The 23,806-nt window shown below is 40.0% G+C and overlaps 1 protein-coding gene across 3 annotated transcripts in view; it reads right to left on the bottom strand.

Annotated features, from left to right (window-relative positions):
- PTPN5 (protein tyrosine phosphatase non-receptor type 5) overlaps nt 1-23,806 on the bottom strand; it is a 123,005-nt gene that overhangs the window by 54,338 nt on the left and 44,861 nt on the right. For all 3 annotated transcript variants that reach the window (XM_069072950.1, XM_069072943.1, XM_069072957.1), the window contains one exon: nt 23,281-23,353. In XM_069072950.1, the coding sequence (XP_068929051.1) occupies nt 23,281-23,353 (73 nt within the window). The remainder of the gene's footprint in view (nt 1-23,280; nt 23,354-23,806) is intronic.

Raw genomic sequence — 23,806 nt, 5'->3', positions numbered from 1 at the left:
TATTTAAGAAAATTACAGAAATCTATTTTTTCTCCTTCAAACCCCTCATTCCATTGAAAAAGAGAAAGAAAAGAAAAACAAATTCCTTCCAACAAATATACAGTCAAGCAAAGCAAATTTCTTCAATGGCTGGATACAAACTGTCTGTCTTTCTGCCTCCTTTCCCTCTCTCTCTCTCTCTCTGTGTCTCTCTCCCTCTCATTCTATATCCTGAATATAAGATGTTTTATTATAAGTCCTCTTATTTTTTTTTAATAATTCTGTATCACCATTTTCTGTGCATGTCACATCTCTCTACTAGACTGTAAGCTCTGTGAGGTCAGGGATCATAGCTTATAAAAATGATGCATCTCTTTCAGTGCATTGCTTGATACTCTGAACACAGCACTACAGACACTCAGTGTCTGTTGACAAGACTCAATTTGTTCTGTACAACATTCTAACATGGAAGTTAGTGCAGGCATCATGATTCTCATTTCATAAAGGATTTAACCAAGATTTAGAGAGGTGAAGTCACTTACCCACGGTTACATGGCTAGTGAAAGGCAGAGGCAGGACTTATCACCTGGATATCTTGACTCAAGAATCAAAGTGAGCCATGAGACTGATAAGATTCAGAGGTAAACTACTGGACCTTATAGAGCACAAAGAAAATGGCTCTTTTTGTGCCATCTGTGTACCAGACCCCACTTCTTTTTTACTTGTCCTCTCATTATCATTATCATTATCATTATCACTGCCTCTTCCCCTTTTATAACACTACCTATAATTTCTTGCCCCTACTCCTGATCCCTACTCATGTAGTTTGAGGCCTTTAGGCAGCCTATGAGTAGCCCAGTCTCTCCCACCTCTGAAAAGGTGTGCCCAGACAAAAAGAAAATAATCTGCTTACAGATGAACTATACTACCAATCTAAGCCCCTCAGGCAGGGCTATCTGTCTCTGTGAATACCCACCTATCAGTCTAGGGCTTTTCTTGCACAGAAGCTGGACTGCTCTGGGAAAGGCTAAGGTACTTCTATGGACTGGGAGTTGCCCATCAAGAGAATACTTGGACCCTCTAGGAACAGAAGTTGAGCTGATTTAGGTAAGGGATATGCCTTTTATGTACCTCATTCCTCTCCAGACTGGACTCCTGACTCTCTGAACTTTTTCTACTGTACCCCCAAAACCTCCTCACCTTGGAAGTTCACTTATCACACTGGAAGTACCCACATCCCTGTAACCTTTTCCTCTGACTGGTTGGTTCTTCCCAGAATCTACATTTTAAGGAGAATGCTTAAGCTGATCATGTCTTTATTCTTCTCTAGGCTACACTCCTGACTTGGGAGTTTTTCTGTTATGCCCCTCACACGGACACTTCTCTTCTCCAACCCACCCACTTGCTAGCTTTCTTTCCAGTGCTGTCTTCCCTCATTAGAATACAAGCTCTTAAAAGGCAGGGCTTTTCTTTGTTCTTGCATTTTTATACCCAGCACTTAACACAGTGTCTGTTACATAGTAAGTTCTTAATTAATGCTTGTTGACTCAACTCATACATATTGAATAGAGAGAAGGCCACAATGGGGGCATCAGGAACTTTGGTTCATTGGTGTTAGGCTTTTTTGAGAAGGGGTTATTGCTTTTCTTTATCAGTGGCACTACCCAGAAAGACAAGGCATTTCAACTCCTCCCTAACACCTTCAGAACTCTGATGACAAAGCACTTACTTCAATTGACTATGCACTCCTGAGACAGAGCAAGGGCCTCAATGCACCAAATCCCTGCCTGATGTCTATCTTCCAGGGGCAACTTTAAAAAGAGAGGGGGCAACTTATCCCCCTAAAATTCTCCACCCTGTGGCCCTCACTCCCATTTTGTCTCTCACCTTTCCACCAAACTCCAAAGGAGTACAGCCTGTATCAGGCCATGATGTGTGGGGACTGAGGTCTCCAGAACACTGAGAGAAGAGTCATGGCATGTGAGCATCCAAGGCAATGTCCCAGGTGCCCTGACTTAGATGTGGATCTACTTGTAGAGAAAGATAAAGCCATGGATGTGGTCTATCCAGACATCACCAAGGTCTTGGTGTTGATAAAATGGCAATGTGGTGAAGTCAAAAGAGGAAAGTCCTTGAAATCAGAAGGTCTGGTTCTGAATTGCCTTTCATTAATTATGTGACCTAAGAGAAGTCATATGATCTCTTGGGATTTCAGTCTCCTCATCAGTAAGATGAAAGGGTTTGACAAAATGATCTCTTCTGTCCTGATTCTTTCATTCTGAAACATAGATCTATAGCCCTACGGAGGCATAGACAACAGGAGGGTCCCACCCACAGGACATTTAGCCACAGGTCTGTTTCAGTCCAAGTGCTGATGCTGATGTTGGTAAATATCTCTATTAGTGACCTGTATACACTGAGGCTGCTGCCTAAGTTGTCAGGTGATGGAATTACAATAAACAGAAGTTAGGGGGCAGAATCTGAAGTGACCACATCTGTGACAGAGGGATAGCTTTCCAAAGACAAGATGAAGATCATCAACAGATGTGTAAGATGGTATCCTTAGGGGGTAAAAATACAATTACACAGAGAGGGGCTAGAGGAAAGCTTGCCTATGCACTAATAGGCATAGAAGACAAAGATCTGGAAGTCACAGAAGACCCTCAAATGAATGTATTAAGGCTATTAATAAACAAAATCAGGCTTGCACTAACAGGAGTATAAGAGATGAGTATCATATTTTTGCAAAAACTTTCAGGCAATGTAATCCAGTGGAGAGGGCATTAGAGGAGACTTATGTTTGTTGGAACTAGTTGTATGACTTTAGGCAAGTCATTTTCCCTCAGTGTGGCTCAGTTTCTTTATCTATGAATGGAGAGGACTGAACCAGAGCTTCCTTCTTGTTCCAACATTCTGTGGTTCTAAGATTTAACCTGACATTAATCATGCCCTAACTAGAGTTTTATGTGCACATCTATTGATAGGATAGGAGGGAAACTAGGAAGTATCCAGGGAAAAGCAGCAGAAGGAAGGAGAGGAAAAGAAAAATAGGAAGAGGTTACCCACTTGATGTGGAGAAGGGTCAGTTCAGAAGAAACCATGGAGTCTCTGACCAGATGAAGAGAAGGATGATATCTTGCTTTCTTCTTTATAAGTCTTAACAAGATGAAATGCCCTTACACTGACGGAAAAGAAAGGAATTAAATGAGACACAAGGAAGAAATTCCTGAGAACTTGCTAAAGAGGAAGTCAAAAAATTTCTTGTCTCTCTGGAGCTTTAATCCTGTTACTGTGGAGATTGGCTTAGGTTGCAATGGACAGCCATCTGTTGGACATGGTTTAAATGCCAGAAATTTCAAAATGACCCAGGCTGCAAGTTTTTCCAGTTCCAGGATTCTCTGGCCAGTGGTTATATTATGCATGTCTTGATAGGGTTCTAGAGTCATTCCTGTCTTATGAGGCAATTGAATGATTTTCAAATCCCTACCGAGATGACAAAGTTCCTGCACAGTCTATTCCTTAGTGGTCCATTGCTGGGAAGTACATGTTGTCCATGACTTTTATTTTGATGCTGAGAGACCAGCCTAGATTTTAGTGATTGGGTCTTTAGTGTAGAGAACATCAAGACAAGTAAACTTACCCATCCACACTAACCTGGGAGGTCTCAAAGCTTCTTCCATAGCTTTGAAAACCTGCTTCCTAATCTCCCACTGGTGCCCATCATGTTGTTAGGTCTCACACTCCCCAATAGTAGATCAGGAATCTGAGATTCTATTGAAATTTCTTCACTTATGAAACAGGTAATAGAGTGCCAAGCAAGCAGGACTTGGAGTAAAAAAGACATGAGTTCAAATTCAGACTCAGGTACTTACTAGGTGAGTGACCCTGGGCAAGTCACTTAACCTTTGTCTGCTTCCATTTTTTCATTTGTAAGATGGAGATGATAATAGCATCTTCCTCCCAGGGTTGTTGCAAGGATAAAATGAGATAATTTTTGTAATGTACTTCACAAAATTTAAAGTGCTATATAAATGCTAGCTATTATAATTATTATAACAATATAATATTAATATAATAATAATATAATATATTATCATTATTAGTGTGATAGTAGATTTATTTTATTCTAATAAGGACTAACGGATAGAGTAATGACCGTGGAATTAGGAAGATATGAATTCAAATCTCACCTTTGATACTTAATAGCTGTGTGACCCTGGATATATCATTTCACCTTTCTGAGTCTTAGGTTCCCCATCAGTAAAATGAGGCTAATAATACCTGTAGTACCTACCTCATAAGTTTATTAAGAAGCTCAAATGAGAGAATATATGTGAAATGCTTTGCAAACCTTAAGTGCTAGATAAATGTTAATTATCACTACTATTATTGGTGTTGTTATTATATCTAAAAGGTGTTTTTGGAAAGAAAACAAGGCAAAATAATTACCCTCAGTGAATAACTCACTTTGTAAACACAAGTACATTTAATTACATTGTCAGGCTTAATGAACATGTCATTTGGTATTTTAAATAGCCCCTAATAAAGATAGCAACCCTTCTTTAAAGAAAGCAACCATTCAGGGGCGGCCAGGTAGCACAGCGAGTAAGAGCACTGGCCCCAGTGTCGGGATGACCTGGGGATTGAATCCAGGCTCAAGACACTTAGCACCCACCCAGAAACACCTGGCCATAACTTACATATATAATTATGCTTACATTCAATATCATAGTGATGATGATGATGGATGATTATTTGGGAACTTTCTCCATCTGTCCAATTTATCCCTTAGTATTAAGACTGCATTGCACTTGCATCTGAATTCAAACTTGATAAAAGCTCAGAGGGCTTTGGGCAGTAGAGCTGGATGATGGTGCTAAAACCCATTCTGAGAAAGACAAGATTATACATTTAAGCATAATTTGGGGCTTAGGTTTCTAGAGGATGAGAAATAGTGCTAGGCAGTTGTTCCAAGCTAGCCCATGTTAATTTTTAGAGCAAGGTCTTGGCAGTGGGATGGTGGAACAAAAGAAAAAGAAAACCTCATCCTTGCTATGGGAGATTGAAGTAGTTCAGCTAGCTGGCCTCAATTCTATCAGGGTCTGGCTGATGACAGGAAGTTGTGGACAGAGGCTTTGTTCTTTAAAGTAGGGGAGGAGATAAGATCATGCTTTCCCCTCTGCTCTCCCTCCTTTCAGGTCACTGCCATTCTCTCCTTCACCCTAATCTCATTTATCCTGAAACAGGTTTCTACTTAGTAATACTCCTGGATGCACAATTCACTAATGGTAGGGGTTCCCATAGTGCTAACTGAGGCATTTAGCTATGGCAATTGAAAGAGGGTGAGGCTGCTCAGTTCCTTTCTAGGGAAGGAGCAAAAGCATTGGACCAGTCGCATAGAGCCAGAGGCTAACTACCAAAGCATTAAAAGCTGAGGGGCAATAGATGGGAGGTCAGGAGTCAATATTAGGATCAACAAAATTTGAGTAGAAGCTGGAGTCAGGTAGAAGGACCAGATAACTAGGAGACTGAGGCAGGCTTGGAGTTCAGTAGGAAATCCAAGAAAATTTTCTTAGTTTTCTCATGGCTTCTGGGGGTTTTTATACTCAGGTAAATGAGGCCAGCCTTATTTGCCTATCTCCCTCGAATTTGCTGTAGCTGGGCTGCAACATACAACCAGCTGCATCATTATGTTTGGGGCAAACAAATGCCTTGAAATGGCAGTGTATGCAGAATCTCACTTAGGGAACTGTGCCAACACAGAGAAGTTTGGGGTTGACGTGAGAGTCAGGGACTTCTGTCTCATAAGATCTTAGATTTATAGCCAGACAGGATCTTAGAAATCATCAAATCTAAACTCCTTGTTGTACAGATGAAGAATCCCAAACTCATAGTGGGTAAGTAACTTGCCCAAGGTCAAATTTTGGGTAATAAGAAGCAAATCTGGGATTTGAACCCAGATCCTCTGACTATAAATCCAGTGTTTTCTTCACTATATCATATCATTGCCTGTAAACAGAATGGGGGTGAATCCCTCCTTTATAACAAAGCACAACATCACCCTCCCCCCCAACACCAGCCTAGCCTACCCCCCAATGTAGACACTCCAAATCTGAACATAGCAGCTGCTAAGGAAGGAAGCTGATGTCAGCAGGAGGTCTGTGGGTGTGTACATCACCTGCGCTCCCACGAGACACCCGGTTGTAGGCACTCTGAGTGACGTTCAATGACAGGCACTCTGCAGGCGGCTGTTGTGTTCCCTACACTTGATGTCACTGTCACCTGCACTGGCAGGCAGCTGTTCTCACCCCTGCCCCAAGTCCTTCTTTCAGGTATTGTTTTATAGAATCACAGAATTTCAGAAGTCATGCAATTTTAACCCATGCCTAAACAGCATATCCTCTCTGCATTTCTCCTTGAGAAGCTGTCACCTAGCCTCTACCCAAAGATCTCTAGTGATAAGAAATTCACTACCCCTAGAGGTTGCCAGTTCCACTTTTGGACAGCTCTAATTGTTAAGAAGTTTTCTGTCAGTTGAGCTGAAATCTGCTTTTCTGAAACTTCTGCCCACTGCTCCATCTGCTCCAAGCAGGAATCCCTCTTCCATATGACTATCTTTCCTATTCTAGCAAATTGCTTTCAGACTTTACCCTGTCTTCTCCAGGTTAAACAACTCCATTTCCTTCTGCTGATCTTCTTAAGGCATCATCTCCAGTCCTCTAACCACCCTGGTAACCCTTCTCTGGTCTGTCAACATCCTTCTGGGTTCAAATCCTGGGTCTGCTTCTTACTACCCAAAACTTGACCTTGGGCTAGTCACTTGACCTCTATTAGTTTGGGATTCTCCATCTGTAAACACAAATGAACACAGTCCTCCATATGTGGTATAACCAGAGTGGAGAACAGGGGGATGACCATTTCCTTTTTTCTGGACACTGCGCTGTCATTTTTGCATCTTAAGATCACTTCAGCTTTTTTTGGGTGTATTTTGTCACGGATTCACATTGAGCTGGCAGTCCTCTAAAGCCCCTGATCTCTTTTTCACACAAACTTGTCTCACCAGCCTACCCACCCCATTTTGTACTTATAAAGGCTGATTTTGTAAAACTTGTGTATAATTTTTACAATCTGTAAAACTTGCATATAATTTTATTTTCATTGCTATTAAGTTTGGTCTTGTTAAATTTTGCTCATTGTACAGCATTGAGACCATTTATTTTTGCCTTTTTTTTGGAGGGCAGTTGGGGTTAAATGACTTTCCCAAGGTCACACAGCTAGTAAGTGTGCCAAGTGTCTGGGGCCAGATTTGAACTCAGGTCCTCCTGACTCCAGGGCCAGTGCTCTATTCACTGCACTACCTAGCCACCCCATTAAGACCATTTTGAACCTGGTCCTTTGACATTTTAGCTAATTCTCCTAGCTTTGTGTCATCTGCAGATCTGGTAAGGGTACCAATTTATACCTTTATCCAGGTCATTGATAAAAGTGTAGAACATCATAAGCTCAAGGACATATCTCTTGGAAACTCCAGTAGGGATCTTCCTCTGGGTTGAAATAAATTCACTAATGATTACTCTTTGGGTCCAGTAATTCAACCAGTGTTGAATCCCCTGAATTCTGTTATGATCTGTCCCAAATTTTCCTTATCAACATATGAACAGGGATTTTTTTAACTCCTTTGCTGAAATCTAAGTATTCTATATGTGCAGCATTCCTTGATCCAAGGCATGGGAGTAACCCAGTCAACTCTGAAATCAACATTCTTCCACACTTCTAAATACATAGTGATAAAACTAAGCAAACATATAATTTTACAAAATTCTTACAGGTTTCTGCTTGTTTTTGATGCTTTCAAAGACCTTCCCCAACCTAAAGGCAATAAAAAAAAATAAAGCCTCCTTAGAAGAAACAACTGGTCCCTAGAGAGCTTCCAAAAGGCATTAGGGGCCTGGGATTGACCAGAAGTCAATCCCCTAATCCTTGTGTGAGAAACCAAACTGACCTAGGTGAAAATGCTTTCATGATTCTCCTTAGCATAGAGGGTGATCCAATTGTAATGTATCTTTTTCCATACAAAGAATAACTAAATATCTAAAGAGATTCCTTTCACACATTTACCACAGGGCACCTAAAATTTCCCCAAAGGATCTCTGATAATGCATTAGGGTAATCCAAAGAGAGTCCTTAACTCACCTATCAATAGTACAAGGGGTTAATTTAAAATAAAAACAAACTCAGAAAAACCTCAAGGAAATGTAGGACTCTCAAAATGGGATTGAATGTTTGGGGTTGAACATCTAGGATTTCTAGGCCAGCAGGAAAACCTTATCCTATGGACCCGAAATCCATAAGGATCTCAGACGAGCTATCTGAACCCATGTCACAATAATGAAAGCAGTCTGAGACTGCTCACAAGTAAAAATTTTAAGAACCAAACTGAACATCTGAACTATCATAGCGTACTCTAGGCAAATTGATAAACACCAGTATTTTGGGATATAAAAATTCATATGGCTCATAACTTCAATATGCCTCAGGGTATAGTAACATAACAGACATGAGTATTTAAGCATTCAAATAAGTGAAGGTTATCACTAACAAACTGGTCTGATTTGTAAGGATAACATGTTGAAAAATGGATTACCCCAATATAGTCCAAAACAAAAGAAATACTATTTTTTTTTTCTCTAGTGGATCTAGGGTATACAAGAATGAGAGTCCTGAATGGAGAATCTCTCTAGTACATCCTTGCAAATTTGAAGGGCCCCAAATTTATCCTGGACAAAGCACACACAGTATAACACCCCCTCTAGGGCTAATTCTCTAATTCGAACTTGCATTGGTGGGTCAGGTCCTTAGAGGGAAGCTAAGTACATCTCCCTTCAGGATTCTAGTGATAATGCTAAGTAAAGGCCTGGAGTTTCTAATATGAGTTCTAGCAGTTCTTTTCTAGTGTTTTCCATTGACTAGAAGCCAGTTAATTAGCTTTTAGAATGCGTATTTTCAAAGTAGGTATAGCAAGGACAGTCGTTACAGAAACATCTCACCATTCTAGGGGTTCATTCTTCCCTTAAATATACAAAGACCCCAGGGAGAGGAGGTTCAAGCTTAGAGAGCACATAGGGTCAAAGGGTAAGTTCATAGCTCTTGGTTACTGGACATCCTTTTTTCCCCTTTGAGGAGTCCTCATGAAGTTACCCTTAGGTGTAGTTCATTGCTGAGCTATGAGGTCAATGTGCTTGCAGAGTCCTTAAGTTGCCATTTCTTTGTCATTCATTGTTGCTTTAGGGACACTACATTACTGCTAATGGGAACTATATATCTTCTGATCTTCTGAAATTCCTAACTCTCCAGGATGGGTTGTAGGGGGAGAGAAAGAAATTCTACCTTCCTTTCCTCCAAAACAACAAGGTTGGTTCCTTCTAACCAACAGCAAATCCTTTTCTAGGCAAGTTCTGGATTTAACCACCATTCTACATGTTGTTGGAAGGAATGATTACAAACTGGCTCGCCATGTTATACATAGGCCTAGAAGTGTTTCTGATTCATTTAGCTAATCACAAGATATCATCTGTCATTATCCAGTGATTAAAGCTTCACTCCATTCAAATTGATTTAGATTTAGTTTGTGCCTTTCATTGACTGATTGATTCAATGGAAAAGTCTGAGCCTTTGGTGTTTATGTTAATTAGGGTGGGGGTAGAAACCCTCATCTTTTCACTATGACACCATCATCAACAGCCTACAGTGTGAAGACTTCACTCTCTTCCATTTTTTGAAAATCAGGAAAATATTTGCCCATTTCCAATCCTGTGGCACTTTCCCTATTTTCTAAGATTTTTCAAAGATCAACAATAATGGTTTAACAATCACACCAGAGGATTCCTTTAATACCCTGGATGTAAGTTGTTCAGTCCCAAGTGGTCCAGTCTCATCTAAATGAGATACCTCATCTAAATATCATCTAAATCTCATCTTCTTGCCATAACTTCATTTACCTTGGGTTGTAATAGTCTCAAATCATTTTTGTTCTATCCTTTCCAGTTTTGGGTAGAGAAAACAGAAAAGGGAAAGGAAGGAAATAGTTCTACTTCTTGAACTTTTCTATGAAGACTCATCCCCATTACTTCTTTGACCATATTCTTGCTTATCACACAGCTAAAAGAATAAAACCCAAACAAAATGATATTTTGGTTGTCCTTAGCAAACACTGCTCACTTCTGATCATCCTGAGGTTTAGCTCCTGACACAGACATTACAGGCATCTACCACTCTTGCACTTCCTGCTTAGCTACCTGCCCTTGCTTCTTATAAAGATATAAGTCTCTTAAAAATGTATCAGTGAGGGGCGGCCAGGTGGTGCAGTGAGTAAGAGCACCGGCCCCGGCATGGGGGAAACCCAGGATCGGTTCCGGCCTCAGATACTTGGCACCCACACAAAATAACTGGCTGTGTAACCTTGAGCAAGTTACTTAACCCCAATGGCTTAAAAAAAATGTATCAGTGAATACCTCATGCATCTGATATGGATGATTCCCCCCACACACCTTTTTTTTTTTTCTTCTGAATCAGAGTTCTTCAGGTTTGTGTCAGATAGACAGATATCCAGGCATTGAACTAAGTGTTGGGAATACAAATACAAACAAAAAGGGAAGAAACTTACAGGCTCATGGGGAAAGACACATAAGAGGAAGCTGAAAAGCAGGGGAGGGGGAGGGGAAGGATGGTGGAAAAATATGGAGAGTTAGGGGCAGAGCCAGGAGGGAAGAGAGCATGGCTGGCTTGGGTATTTCCTCAAATGGAGGTCCTAGGCAGGAACTCACCAATGGGAAGAGGGGCCAGCTGCAGGGGTAAAGGACTCTTCAGGATAAGAAGGCCACTGGGGTGGAGGTAGAAAAGCCCAGAGAGTCAAAACAGAACCAGAGAGAAGTGAGCTACTGAAGTGAATGTCACCAGAATTTTGTTTCTGAAAACATCTTGTTGGTGCTGTTCTTCATTTTCGAAGAGGATCAATGAGAGGGGCCAATATCTTGAATTTTGAGTAAATTGGATTTAAGTAAGGCAGAGCTGCACAAAGCCATGGACCTCATTCTCTCTTCCAGAGTCATCCAAGTCCAGTGGCAGGACAAAAGTCAGATTGACTGGTTGTAGCAGCAAACACCCCAAGCATCCTCAGGGTTTGCTGCCAACACAGGTTCTTGGATCAAACAACATCTGGGTTTCAAAGCCAGGGGGCTCTGGACAACAGCTTCCCAGAATCCATATCAAATCACAGAACACTTCTCAAAGTGAGTGTAATATAATGTCAAGCAAAGGCAACTTCCCAGGTTCAAAATACCAGCATAGGTGCTCTCTATTTTATTCAGTGACAAACCAAGAACAGAGAAGATCAAAACATGACATCATTCAAAATACAGCATTTACTAAGTGTGATTAAATAATCTCCAAGTACTACCCCACCCCAGGACCTTCCAATCATTCAATCAATTACAAAGTCTCTGTTCTAAATACTTCTCCACCCCTAGGCTATACCTTAATTAAGTTCACCACAAAGCCCCTCTTCTCAAATGGAGATTAGTTTCCAAACATAAGGTCAAAAGTTCCCCACCCCTGGATCACAATTGAATCTACCCCAGAGTTACATCAAGTTTAAACACAGCACTTAATACCCAAATGGAGGTCTTTTCTTCATCTTGACACGAGGCAAGTTCTCAGCAATCTTAGTTCCTGGGGAGACAAGGCTTAGCAAGGCCATAAGATACATTGCCAGTCCCTTCATGAATTCATCCTCTGTCTGTAGAACAGTCCTAGAACCCCTGAACACATTAGCAAAGCCCTCTCCCAGGATTTCTGTAAACATACAACAAGAAAATCCTTCTTCAGGGCTTCTGAACCAACAGAAAGGCTCCCAGACCCCTGCAACAACAGCACTGTCCTTCACCAGTGGACAGTATTCATTCTGTCTGCAGGACAGTCTCCAGACCCCTGCAACAACAGCACTGGCCCTCACCAGTGGACAGTATTCACTCTCTGTCTGCAGGACAGTCTCAGGGCTTCTTAGCGAACAGCCAGGTTCCAGGACTTCTTCAACAAAAGGACTGTCTTTCACCAGTGGACAAATCTGGCAAAACAACATCAAAACAGACAGACAAAGTACCAGCAAAACAGCCATGTCTCCTCAGCCCTTGGCAGCTCAGGGGGCAGGTCTCAAAAGTCCAGGGCAATTCAAAGCGGCCACCAGCAATTCTCTTAGTCTCTCTCTCTCCACGAGGTGCTGCTTCCAAAAAGATCTTCCGCCTCTCTCTAGTCTCTCCAAATCTACATCACCAGCTCCTCCCAGTTCAGGACTTTCTTTTCACATCAACAAGCCCATCCCACAGGTGGGATTAACAAGCTCTGGGTTTCAACACAATCAATTTGAAAACCAAGCCAATACAGGGGAATCTTTAATTGCCATTACTATAACAGTGAGCCCCCAAAACAAAGCTACACATCAGGGCTTATATAGCCTTCGCCTGGCTCAGAAAATGTAACAACTGTATTGACTCACTGGCCAATCAAGAAGTATCTACTGAAAAACAAGCCTCCCACCCCAGGCTCCAGGTGCACTTTAGCCTAGGGGCAGGGAAGATCTTTAAAATTTACATTCCCATTACACTGGTGATGGCCCAGGATTCAGTGGATGACCTTGTCATCTTTGATATCCAACCAAGTTTCAGCCACCTTCATGGTCTTTAAAACTATCTACTCATTCTTGGAGGGGAAGTCTTTAAGCTTGGGTAGACTTCCTCTTAACTCAGTGACCAGTTTGAAGACTGTCAGTTACCCTCAACCTGCTTTAGCCTGTCTGCGGAGTCTTTTTTTTTTTAACCAGCGTATGTCTACAGTTTCTTGGAGCTGTAAGTGAGATTTGGGTGCTAGATGGACACCAAAAGTGTATGAGCAGCCCCGAAAAGCCCTCACCTCAGGGATGCTAGTCCTCCCTGAACACCCCATACACCTCTACTATTAATTAATATGAGAGATATGGCCGTGCCAATAGAGACTAGACATTCATTTCCTCTGCTTAGCTAGGATATGAGGAAGGAAGGAGGGAGGGTAGGAAGGAAGGAAAGAAAAGAGGAAGGAAACAAACATTTATCAAGCACCTGTGGTATAAGTGCTTTACAAAATATTATCTCATTTCATTCTAACATTGACCCCGGAATGTAGGTATTATTGTTCTTCCCATTTTACATCGATTTTAGGATTATAAATCATTTGTCTTACTTGGATTCCCTGCACCCCACTTCGTTTCCCAACTCTATCCTACAGGCCACAATTTTTGTTTGTTTTACCAAAATTCCTAACAAGAGGTCATGGGCATATAGAGAATTATCATTATTTTCTCTCACACACCCGTTTTCTCCTTCTGCTCTGCTTCTCCCAAATGTTCGTCATCTGCTTCTTCCTTCAAATTTATGGACTTATACTGTGAAGTACCTTTTGAAGTACAGTGATATAGTAATATCACTACATTTGGAAAAAAACAGATCTGTGTTATGTTACTTCATTCACAGTTGTTTATTTTTTTCCATAGAAAGAATGTTTTTTTTTTTAAATTAGAGATAAGTATCTTAAATTAAGTAGTTAAACTCTGTTAGATAAAGCATCCTTTACCAACCAGCAGATGCAAGAGGGGGTATTTGCTTTCCCCCTCCACTTCTGAGGACTTCCAGAGCCTGTAAAAATTTTCACTAACTCATAACTGATCAGTAGGCCTACTATGTTTCAGGCACTGTGCTAGGTACTGAGGATAAAAAGACAAAAATAAACAGTACATGTCTCCAAAGAACTTAGAGTCTTCAGGTGAAACAATATGTGTATTTACACTGGCACAAAACACCCAAGACACTACAGAAACAAGGCAGTTTTGGGAGGAAGGCACTAATAGGTTGTGGGGATTAGAAAAAGATAAGAACATCTTACTCATCCTGGAATGGGTTCCTTACCAGGAGTTTTAGGGCATGGGAGTCTAGCTACTCTTTTTCTGAATGTTTTGAAATTCACCATTCCCAAAAGTATGGTAAACCACACCCAGCTTTCCTTTCCTTATCTATTACAAATTATAAGATGGATTGGTCACTTTCTCCCAAGTTTCTAATCTTTTCTACATCCTAAGCATTTTTTTCATTTGTAAGGGTGGGGTTAAACTACCCCACCCCACCCCACTTTAGCCTTGATATCTTAAGTAGGTGAGAACACACTTTCCAATCAATCAATCAATAGGTGTTAGGTTAAGTGTGAAAAGTGTTTGAAAGTCATTAGGTAAAGTGTGACTGAGACCAGAAAGGAAGTCTGTTCCAAGTGCCTGAAAGATTTATTTCATCACACCTTTGAGTACAGTATAAAAACATCAAGTTGTTGAAATCAGGCAGTTTCAGAAATTGGAAAGAACACAGCATTCTAGCTAAACCCCCTGAGAAGGACCTGTGGAAACAGGTGGTGGGGAAGAAGAGAAGCCTTGGCTTTGGCCTTGGATCTCCCTCCCCTGCCCCTTTCCTTTGTCTGGACCTTTCAAGTTTAGAAAGTCCCAGAGGATGTTGGATTTCCCATCAACATGCTAGCAGTGTTCCCATATCAGCTAATGGCAGCGTCTGCATTTGGGGTCAGGGACAGGATGGACATAGGTTCATGGCTCCATCAGCAGCCCAGCAAAAAAAAAAAATTATAATATGTCTCAGGAGAATTTCTTGGGCATCCCAAGAATGGAAGAAATGGATTTCCTATAACTTGAACCTTTTGAGTTATTCCTTTTGTTACCTGTGGTTTCTATGTTTGAGCCCACTTTCCCCTGCATTCTGTACTCCTTGTGGGAATGTGCCAGACTTTTGGAGAGAATTTACCACCTATTCTTCTTATATCTCCTTAATAATATCTATTTGTAAAAACTATTAAGACTAGCTGACTTATTCCCAGATACTAATCCTAGAGGCAAATACACTGGGTGTGTGTGTGAACAAATGGTGTTAGGACATTACTTCCAACTCCTCATGAGAACCTGAAACTCTGAGGAGCCTTTCTCTGGGACCTGATACTCATCTATGAGAGTAGAAGTTGGTATCAAGATTCTCATAGTTTATAAGTACTACGTACTTTTGCTTACAATCAAGTCCAGGAGAGAAATGCCTCACATGACTTCCTTTACCTTTTGAAGAATAAAATGCCTAAAATTTATAAAAGTTGTGTGTAGCTTTTGACCCTGAAATTCTAATGTAAGATATTTATGCTTAGGATTTTGCTGACTGGAAGAAAAGTTATCTATGCCAAAATATACATAATATCACTATTTGTAATAGCAAAAACCTGGAAACAAACTATGTGCCCATTGTTTGGAAAAAGATGATAAACTATGGCATATGATGCATTGGAATAATATTATATTATTATAATATAATGTTATTATACAACAATGAATATGAAGAAATCAAAGAAATTTGGGAAGATTTCTATGAAGTGATGCAGAAGAAGCAGATTCAAAAGAAGTGTATGAACACTGACCACACCTACATTAAATAAAATTGACATTAAAATGCAACAAATCTCTGGTAAAACACAAGGGAGATTATCACAGCTAAAGCCTTTGTTTCTTTTAGGGGACAGAGACTGGACTTTTTAATTTCAATAATATAGAGAATTTCCAGATTAGGAAACTCCCTTTCTCAATGCAGGCTGACATTTTCTCTCCAACTTCTAGATTCAGAGCACTGACTATGTGCCTGAGGTCACATGGTCAGCAGATGTCAGAGGCTGAACTTGAACCCAGGTCTTTCTAGAATTGAGGTTAGATCTCTTACCACTATGCAAAATTACTTTTTTAAAAATAATTGGCAAATTACAAAAGTGTATGGTTCCATATACAATTAATCATAATCACTTTTTTGAGACTAGTATTTTTTATTTGTGTGTGTGTTTGTATTTGTATCAACAGATTAAAGAATTAAATAGTCACTAAAATAAGTCAAGAATTTATCAGTTTCCCTGCTTTTGGCAGAGACAGAGATTCAGTAGGCCAAATAATTGAAGTCCTTCATCCCTGGACAGCTAGGCTGTGCAGTAGATAGAGGTCAGGACTTAAGAGTTAGGAAGACCTGAGTTTGAATTGCGCATTAGACATTTCCTTAGCTGTGTGACACTGAGAAAATCCCTTAGCCTCTCTGTAGTTTAAGTTTCCTAATCTGTAAAATCAGGATAATAAAAACACATATGTCTCAAGGTTGTTGTGAGGATCCAATGAGTTAACATAAAGTGCTTTGTAAGTCTTACAGAGCACTATATAAATGCTAGCTATTATTATTATTATTTATGACTATATCATGCTTCTCTGCCTGGTTTATGTTGTTTCTTGAGCTCAACATTTGCTTCCATAACTAACTGACTAGGTGGTCACGGGCAATGTCAAACTCAGTTAGAAATAGGGCTACTAAACCACACATAAGGATCCTTGTGGGTGCAAATTGACTCACAAAATCACATATTAACATTATCTATGTTCTATTGCATTTTATTTATTTTGTTAAATATTTCAGATTTTTACATTTTAATCTGGCACAGGACACACTAGGGAGTAATGGGTGTTCACATGCTGCCTTTGGGCCACACGTCTGACATCTCTGTTCTAGAGCACACTGCCATCAGAATCTCTCTTCTGTTTCTCCCATGAATCTTCAAGCCAAAAATCTCACCATATTTTCTCCTACCAGTTCATAGAGTTCCTGATGGTAGGTTATTTTTTAATATATAATGCTAGTTCACTGCCCTTTTTTATCTAATCAGTACCCTCTGAAGAAGGTATACCTTCTAGGTAGGAGCTATATCCCATAAATCTGTCACATCCATAAAGATAAGTTTACCTTTTTGCCCTGAGAGCTTGTTCACCTTTTATTACTCATACACTGTCTGTTTGTATATTGATATCCAAGGCCAAAAGTTTTAGTATTGTTCCTCTTATCGATACTGTCTCCTGTGAATTACTGATCTTTTTTACTGATATGCTATGTTATACCTATGACCCTCTATGGTTTCTGGCTTGGTGGATTTATGTCAATAGTTTTTAGTCCTCCCTCTTCATTTTCAGTTTAATGTTCTCTTGGATAGATACATAAATCTCTGGCTAAATATGTCTCTTTTGCAGTATCTTTTTTGATACACTTTATTTTGATGCAACAACTATCCCAACAAACACCCAAATACTAACCCTTCCCAAGTACATTCTCTAAAACAGTTTATCAAAACCCTCTAATAGAATGATTGCCATGGACGATATATGCCATTTTCTAGTTTTATATTTTGCCATTTGTTAACAGAAAGGAAGAATAGACCAAGCAAATATATTTTACCGGTGTGTTAGATATACTCTACTCCTGGCCAAAACCCTTTAATTTCTGTATCTCAAGCTGTGGTCCTGAAAATCCAAATACTGTTTTGAGACACCCATCTTCTTAACTTGTTGCTCACTTCCTATAATGGAAGACAGCTCAGGGCCCAGGGATTAGGTCATAGCATCTGGGGCCTCTGTTTCCTTATCTTTGCAGATAGTCATCCCTTTCCTGCCTCCCACATAGGGCTGGTGTGATGATGAAATGAGAGGATGAATGGCAAAAAGAGGTATAAATAGTAAGGAACCAGAAAAAATGACTCACTTGGCACTTCTCTTGTTTTATTAGTTAACTCTTGAAGTGTATGAATCTGTCTCCAATAAGGGATAGGAAACTAGAGGATGGGTAATGACCTTGTTTCATATTTCTCTTACAATTGTGCAGCATCTATCTCTATGCTGGGCATACAGTAAGTACTCACTAAACACTCACTGATTAGTTGATTCCTTGGCCCTACTGCAGGGTCAGGGAATTAATTCTCACCTCCCTAAGGGAAGGAACTGGCTTATTTTTCTCTTTGTATCCTCACTGTCAAACACAGTACTTTACTTATAACTGAGTATGAGAAGGAAAGGTGATTTTGTCCATGTGGGTGATTATGGGTGTGGGAAAGATGAGGAAACTCCCTTCATTATTCATACTTCAAGATAACTTAGTGGACATGCCCTAAGCAGTTCCTTGAGGTATCTGAAGGGTAAATAATCCCCCCACCCCCAGAGTACCTAGCCACACTGCCTGTAGAATATGCCTCTTCTATGTACTCACACACAGTAGGTGCTTAATAAATGTTTGTTGAATGGAGTTCAATTGCTCTGTGTCCTGTGATATGAATTAGGTGAGAACAGCAGCAGAGGCAGCACTTTTGTGGTACTTTATTCATCATTCACTCATTCATTCATTTATTTTTAACATTCAGATTTTAAAATCCTGACTTCTAAATTCTCTCCCTCACACCAGCTACTTCCTCAACTACTGAAGGCAAGCAATATGATATCAGTTACACACATGAAATTGTGCAATATCTCCATATTATCCATGTTGTAGGGAAAAAAGGCAAGAAAACTAAAGAGAGTGAAAAAATATACATCAATCTGCACTTAGAGTCCATCAATTATGTCTTTGGAGGTGAATAGCATTTTTCATCATGGGTCCTTTGGAATTATCTTGGATCATTGTTTTGATCAGAGTAGCTAAGTCTTTCACAATTGATCACTGTTACAATATTGCTCTTACTGTGTGCAAGTTCTCCTGGTTCTGCTCACTTCACTTTGCATCAGTTCATTTAAATCTTCCCAGGTTTTTCTGAAACCATCTTCTTTATCATTTCTTATAGCACAATAGTATTATATCACAATCATACACTACAACTTGTCCAATCATTCCCCAATTGATGGGCATTCCCTTACTTCTCTATTCTTTGCCACCACAAAAAGTTGTTATAAATATTTTTGTACATATAGGTTCTTTTCCCTTTTCTTTGATTTCTTTGGGATACAAACCTACTACTGGTATTGCTGGGTCAAAGAGTAGACACAGTTTTATAGCTCTTTGGGCATAGTTCCAAATTGTTCTCCAGAATGGTTGTATCAGTTCACAACTCTACCAGCAGAACATTAATGTACCTTTTTTCCCCTCACATTCCCTCCAGCATTTATCTTTTTGCTTCTCTGTCACTTGTCACTAAATCACTGTCAACAATGATTTAGAGCATTTTTTTTTAATATGACTATAGAGAGCTTTGATTTTTTCTTTTGAAAACTGCCTGTTGTTATTGTCTGACCATTCATCAACTAGGGAGTGGCTCTTATTTTTATTAATTTGGCTCAGGTCTCCATATATTTGAGAAATATCAGAGAAATTTGCTGTAGAATTTTTTTCCCTGTTTCCTGTTTTCCTCCTAATTTTGCTTGCATTAGTTTTGTTTGTGCAAAAGCTTTCTAATTTCATGTAATTAAAATTATTTATTTTACTTCCCATAATCCCCTCTATCACATGTTGGTTATAAACTCTTCCATCATCCACATTTTAACATGCTCCTCTAATTTACTTATGTTATCAGCCCTAATATCTAAATCATTTATCCATTTTGACCTTATCTTATGGTTGTTTTTTTTTTTTAAAGCAATCGGGGTTAAGTAACTTGCTCAAGGTTACACGGCCAGTTATTTCTGGGTGTGGTGTTGAGTATCTGAGCCCAGATTTGATCTAGGTCATCCCAACACTGGAGCCGGTGCTCTTACTCGCTGAGCCACCTGGCCACCCCTAAGCAATTGGGGTTAAGTAACCTGCTCAAGGTTACACGGCCAGGTGTTTCTGGGTGGGTGCTAAGTGTCTGAGCCCGGGATTCGATCTCCAGGTCTTCTCAACACTGGAGCCGGTGCCACCTGGCCGCCCCTCATTTTGAGCTTATCTTGATATATGGTGTGAGATAGCTTCTGACAAAAATGTTTTTTAGTTTTCACAGAAGTTTTTGCCAAATGTTGAATTCTTATCCCAAAAGCTTGGGTTTTGGGGTTGTATCAAATATTAGATTACTATGGTTATTTACTACTGTGTATTGTGTACCTAATGTAATCCATTGATGTATCATTTTCTTTCCTAGCCAGTACCATATTATTTTGATGGTCACCACTTTGTAATACTTTGAAATCTAGAACTGCTAATTTGCCTTAACTTTTTTTCATTGACTCTCTTGATGTTTTTGACTTTGTTTTTCCAGATGAATTTTGTTACTATGTTTTCTAGTTCTAAAAAAAAAAATTATTTTGTAGTTTGATTGGTATGGCATTGAAAAAGTATATTAGTTTAGGTATAAATGTAATTTTATTATATTGACTTGGCCTCCCCTTGAGCAATTACTATTTCTCCAAACTTTTGGAGTCTTTACATGTGTGAAAATTGTTTTATAATTGTGTTCATATAATCCCTGGGCTTGTCTTGGCAGGTAGATTCCCGAGTATTTTATACTGCCTACAGTTATTTTAAATGGAACGTATCTTTCTATCTCTTCCTGATCTCTAATTTACTTATGATAGAACCTTTAGGTCTAAACCATTTTCACCTTATTTTGGTATATGGTTTAAGATGTTGGTTTATGCCTAGTTTCTGCCAAACTGCTTTTCAGTTTTCCCGGTAATTTCTGTCAAGTGAGTTCTTGTCCCCAAAGTGTGGATCTTTGTATTTATCAAATACTAGATTGCCATGGTCATTTACTACTGTGTGTTGTGTATCTAGTCTATTCCATAGAGTCACCACTCTACTTCTTAGCCAGTACCAGATTATTTTGATGATTACCACTCTGTAATAGGGCTTGAAATCTGATATTACTAGGCTGCCTTCTTTCATACTTTTAAAATTGATCCCCTTGATATTCCTGACCTTTTGTTCTTTCAGATGAATTTTACTATTATTTTTTCTAGCTCTATACAATAATTTGTTTATAGTTTGCCTGAAATGGCATGGCTTAGCACTTTTATGATATTAATAAGAGGTGGTTTAGAGACCCATGGTTGTTCAGGTATGTGAATCTATGAGATCTTATTCTTTATCAATTCTTACCTCTTGGTAGTCCTCACAGAGAAGGGAGGCTTCCAGATATCTCGTGGAGTATTTTTTGAAACTCTGTAGCTCTTCAAAATGCATATTAAAATAACTCTGAGGTAATACCTCACACACATCAGATTGGCTAACATGACAGAAAAGGAAATTACATAAGGCTGGAGGAGATGTGGAAAAATAGATACAATAATGCACTTTTGGTGGGGCTGTGAAGTAGTACAACCATCCTGGTCTTTTTTTTTTTTTTTTTGCTTTTTGTAGGGGGAAGGCAGGGCAATTGGGGTTAAGTGACTTGCCCAAGGTCACATGGCTAGTTTTGTGTTAAGTGTCTGAGGCCGTATTTGAACTCAGGTCCTCCTGACTCCAGGGCCAGTGCTCTATTCACTGCATCACCTAGCTAACCCTGGTACAACCATTCTGGAGAATAATTAGATACTATAACCAAAGGGCTAAAAACTGTGCATACCCTCTTTGAACCAGCAATATTGCTACTAGGTCTGTACTCCAAAGAGATGAAAGAAAAATTTGAGGATCCATATGTATAAAAATATTTATAGCAGTGGCAAAGAGTAGTAGTGGCAAAGAATTGGAAATTGAGGGAATGCTTACTAATTGAGGAAAGGCTATAGGAGTTGTGGTATGACTGTGATGAATACTATTGTGCTATAAGAAATGACAAGGTGGATGGTTCTAGAAAAAAGACTTAAATGAACAGATGCAAAGTGAAGTGAGCAGAACCAGGAGAACACAGTACACAGTAAGAGTAATACTGTAGTGATGATCAACTGTGAAAGACTTAGCCACTCTGATCAAGTCAATGATCGAAGACAATTCCAAAGGACTCATGATGAAACACGTTATACATCTCCAGAAAAAGAACTGATGAACTCTGAGTGCTGATTGAAGCATATTTTTTACTTTATTTTTCTTGTTTTTCTTTTGTAACACAGCTAATATAGAAATATGTTTTGCATGACTTCACATGTATAATGAGTTTCATATTTCTTGCTTTCCCAATGGGTGGGGACAGAGCTGGAGGAAGAAAGAGAATTGAGAACTCAAAATTTTAAAAAATGAGTATTTAAAAAAAAATTCAATTGTTCCTCAGAGCTGAGATGAGGGTCTAAGGGCTAGAATAGCTGCTTCTGGGGAAGGGGTTTGGAAGTTTGGCTACTGTCTGAGGCATCCCTTTGGAGGAAAGTAACTAGCCTGTGGTAAGCAGGTATGGAGAGGATACAGAGATTCAGGGTGGAGGAAATAGGAGAGGAGACTTTGGGTGGGAACAAATACCACTGGGGTCCAAAGGATTTCTTATTTTCAATAACACTGCCTGGTTTCTTGCAAGTTCATATATACAACTCAGAAAATTTATGGTATATATACCTAAATGTATTCAATGGTGCTTATGTGTGTATTTGCCAGTGTGCCTGAACACATATGCATATGGATGTATCTATGAATGTCCCTGGGTGAACATGAATGGAATATGCATGTGTGTGTGTCTGATCATGAGTGTGCCCAGGGATGTGTGTGTATTGGTGTGCACAGGTACATATGTATATATATATGTGGTTTCTTCAGTCCCCTGACCACAGGCTTGGACTGCTGCCCCCAGCTGGTGTCCAGTGGGTTGTACTGGAATCGAGCTATGTGCAGCAGCCACGTTACGGGCACAGTGTGTGTGGGAGCTGTGTTAGTCATCCAGAGCAGACCTGCCTAGCACGTGGCCTTCCTCTCCCATGGGGCAGGCAGGCATAGAGAGCGATTACTCACGAGCTGTATTTTTACACCATCATTATATAATTGTCAGCTTCACTCCCCGTGGGGGCCTCACACTCCAACCCACCCTCACTGCACATATCTCAGGGCCTCATCCTGCTCTCAGAGAGAAAAAGCTGAGGGTAGAGGGGCTACTTTCCTTTTTTTAATCCCCTCCCCTGGAGTACACAATTACATGTATACATATACTTGTATATGCACAGACACAAACAGCTGTGTTTACACACTCATCTATGTCCATGCAGGTTTACATGGATGTGGTAGAAATGGGGTCAAAACTCAGGTGTACTGGCCAGTACCCTTTCTACTATGTTTTACTGCCCAAGTCCATAAGAATGATCCAAATAAGGATGAGGGAAAAGCTTCAGGAGTTTGCAAAAACAAAGACAGACACAAATCTTGGCATCAGTGGTCCTGGTTATCAGAGGAATTTGCATCTCCATAGATGAAAAAGTTGCCCTTTTGACTGAGTGTGAGGTATTTTATTTCTGAGCTGACCTTCTACCCTAGTGGAAAACCTGGATATAGAATGGAGGAGGGAACTTACCAGATAGCCACTCACTGCAACACATGTCCAGGGACCCTCCGGTGGAGTCATCAGAAGTGTGATGCTCTTTCTCCTGCAGCAGGAAGGAAAGGAGAGATTGCTGCTGAAGAGCCATGAACAGAAAATGTGGAACAATAATACCCACCATGATTCTTTGACTCAGTGTCCCTCCATATACAATTCCTCAATGTAAAAGGAAAGTGAGGGAAGAGGGAAGGATGGAAAAAGAGCAGCCAGACTGGGAACCAATCTGCAATCTATCCCAAAGGCTTCTCCAGATTTGTCAGGGAAGCATTCCACAACATTCAGAGCATAGGTATCCCGGGCAGCTGTGACCCCTTCTCAAGGGAGCTAAGTACTGTGGTTCAATTCCCAGGGAAGGCTCCCATCCTTTGGTTTGTTAAGAGGACGCTATGTTATGGAAGTGAAGGTCGGATTCCAAATTATTCTTTAACAAAAGCTGGAGCAGTAGCGGTGTGTGTGTGTGTGTGTGTGTGTGTGTGTGTGTGTGTGTGTGTGTGTGTGT

This window comes from Petaurus breviceps, unplaced genomic scaffold, assembly GCF_028583685.1.
Source record: "Petaurus breviceps papuanus isolate PSGF00001 unplaced genomic scaffold, PetGlider_PUasm1.0 140, whole genome shotgun sequence".
Classification (NCBI taxonomy): domain Eukaryota; kingdom Metazoa; phylum Chordata; class Mammalia; order Diprotodontia; family Petauridae; genus Petaurus; species Petaurus breviceps.
This window is presented reverse-complemented; position numbering and strand designations above follow the sequence as displayed.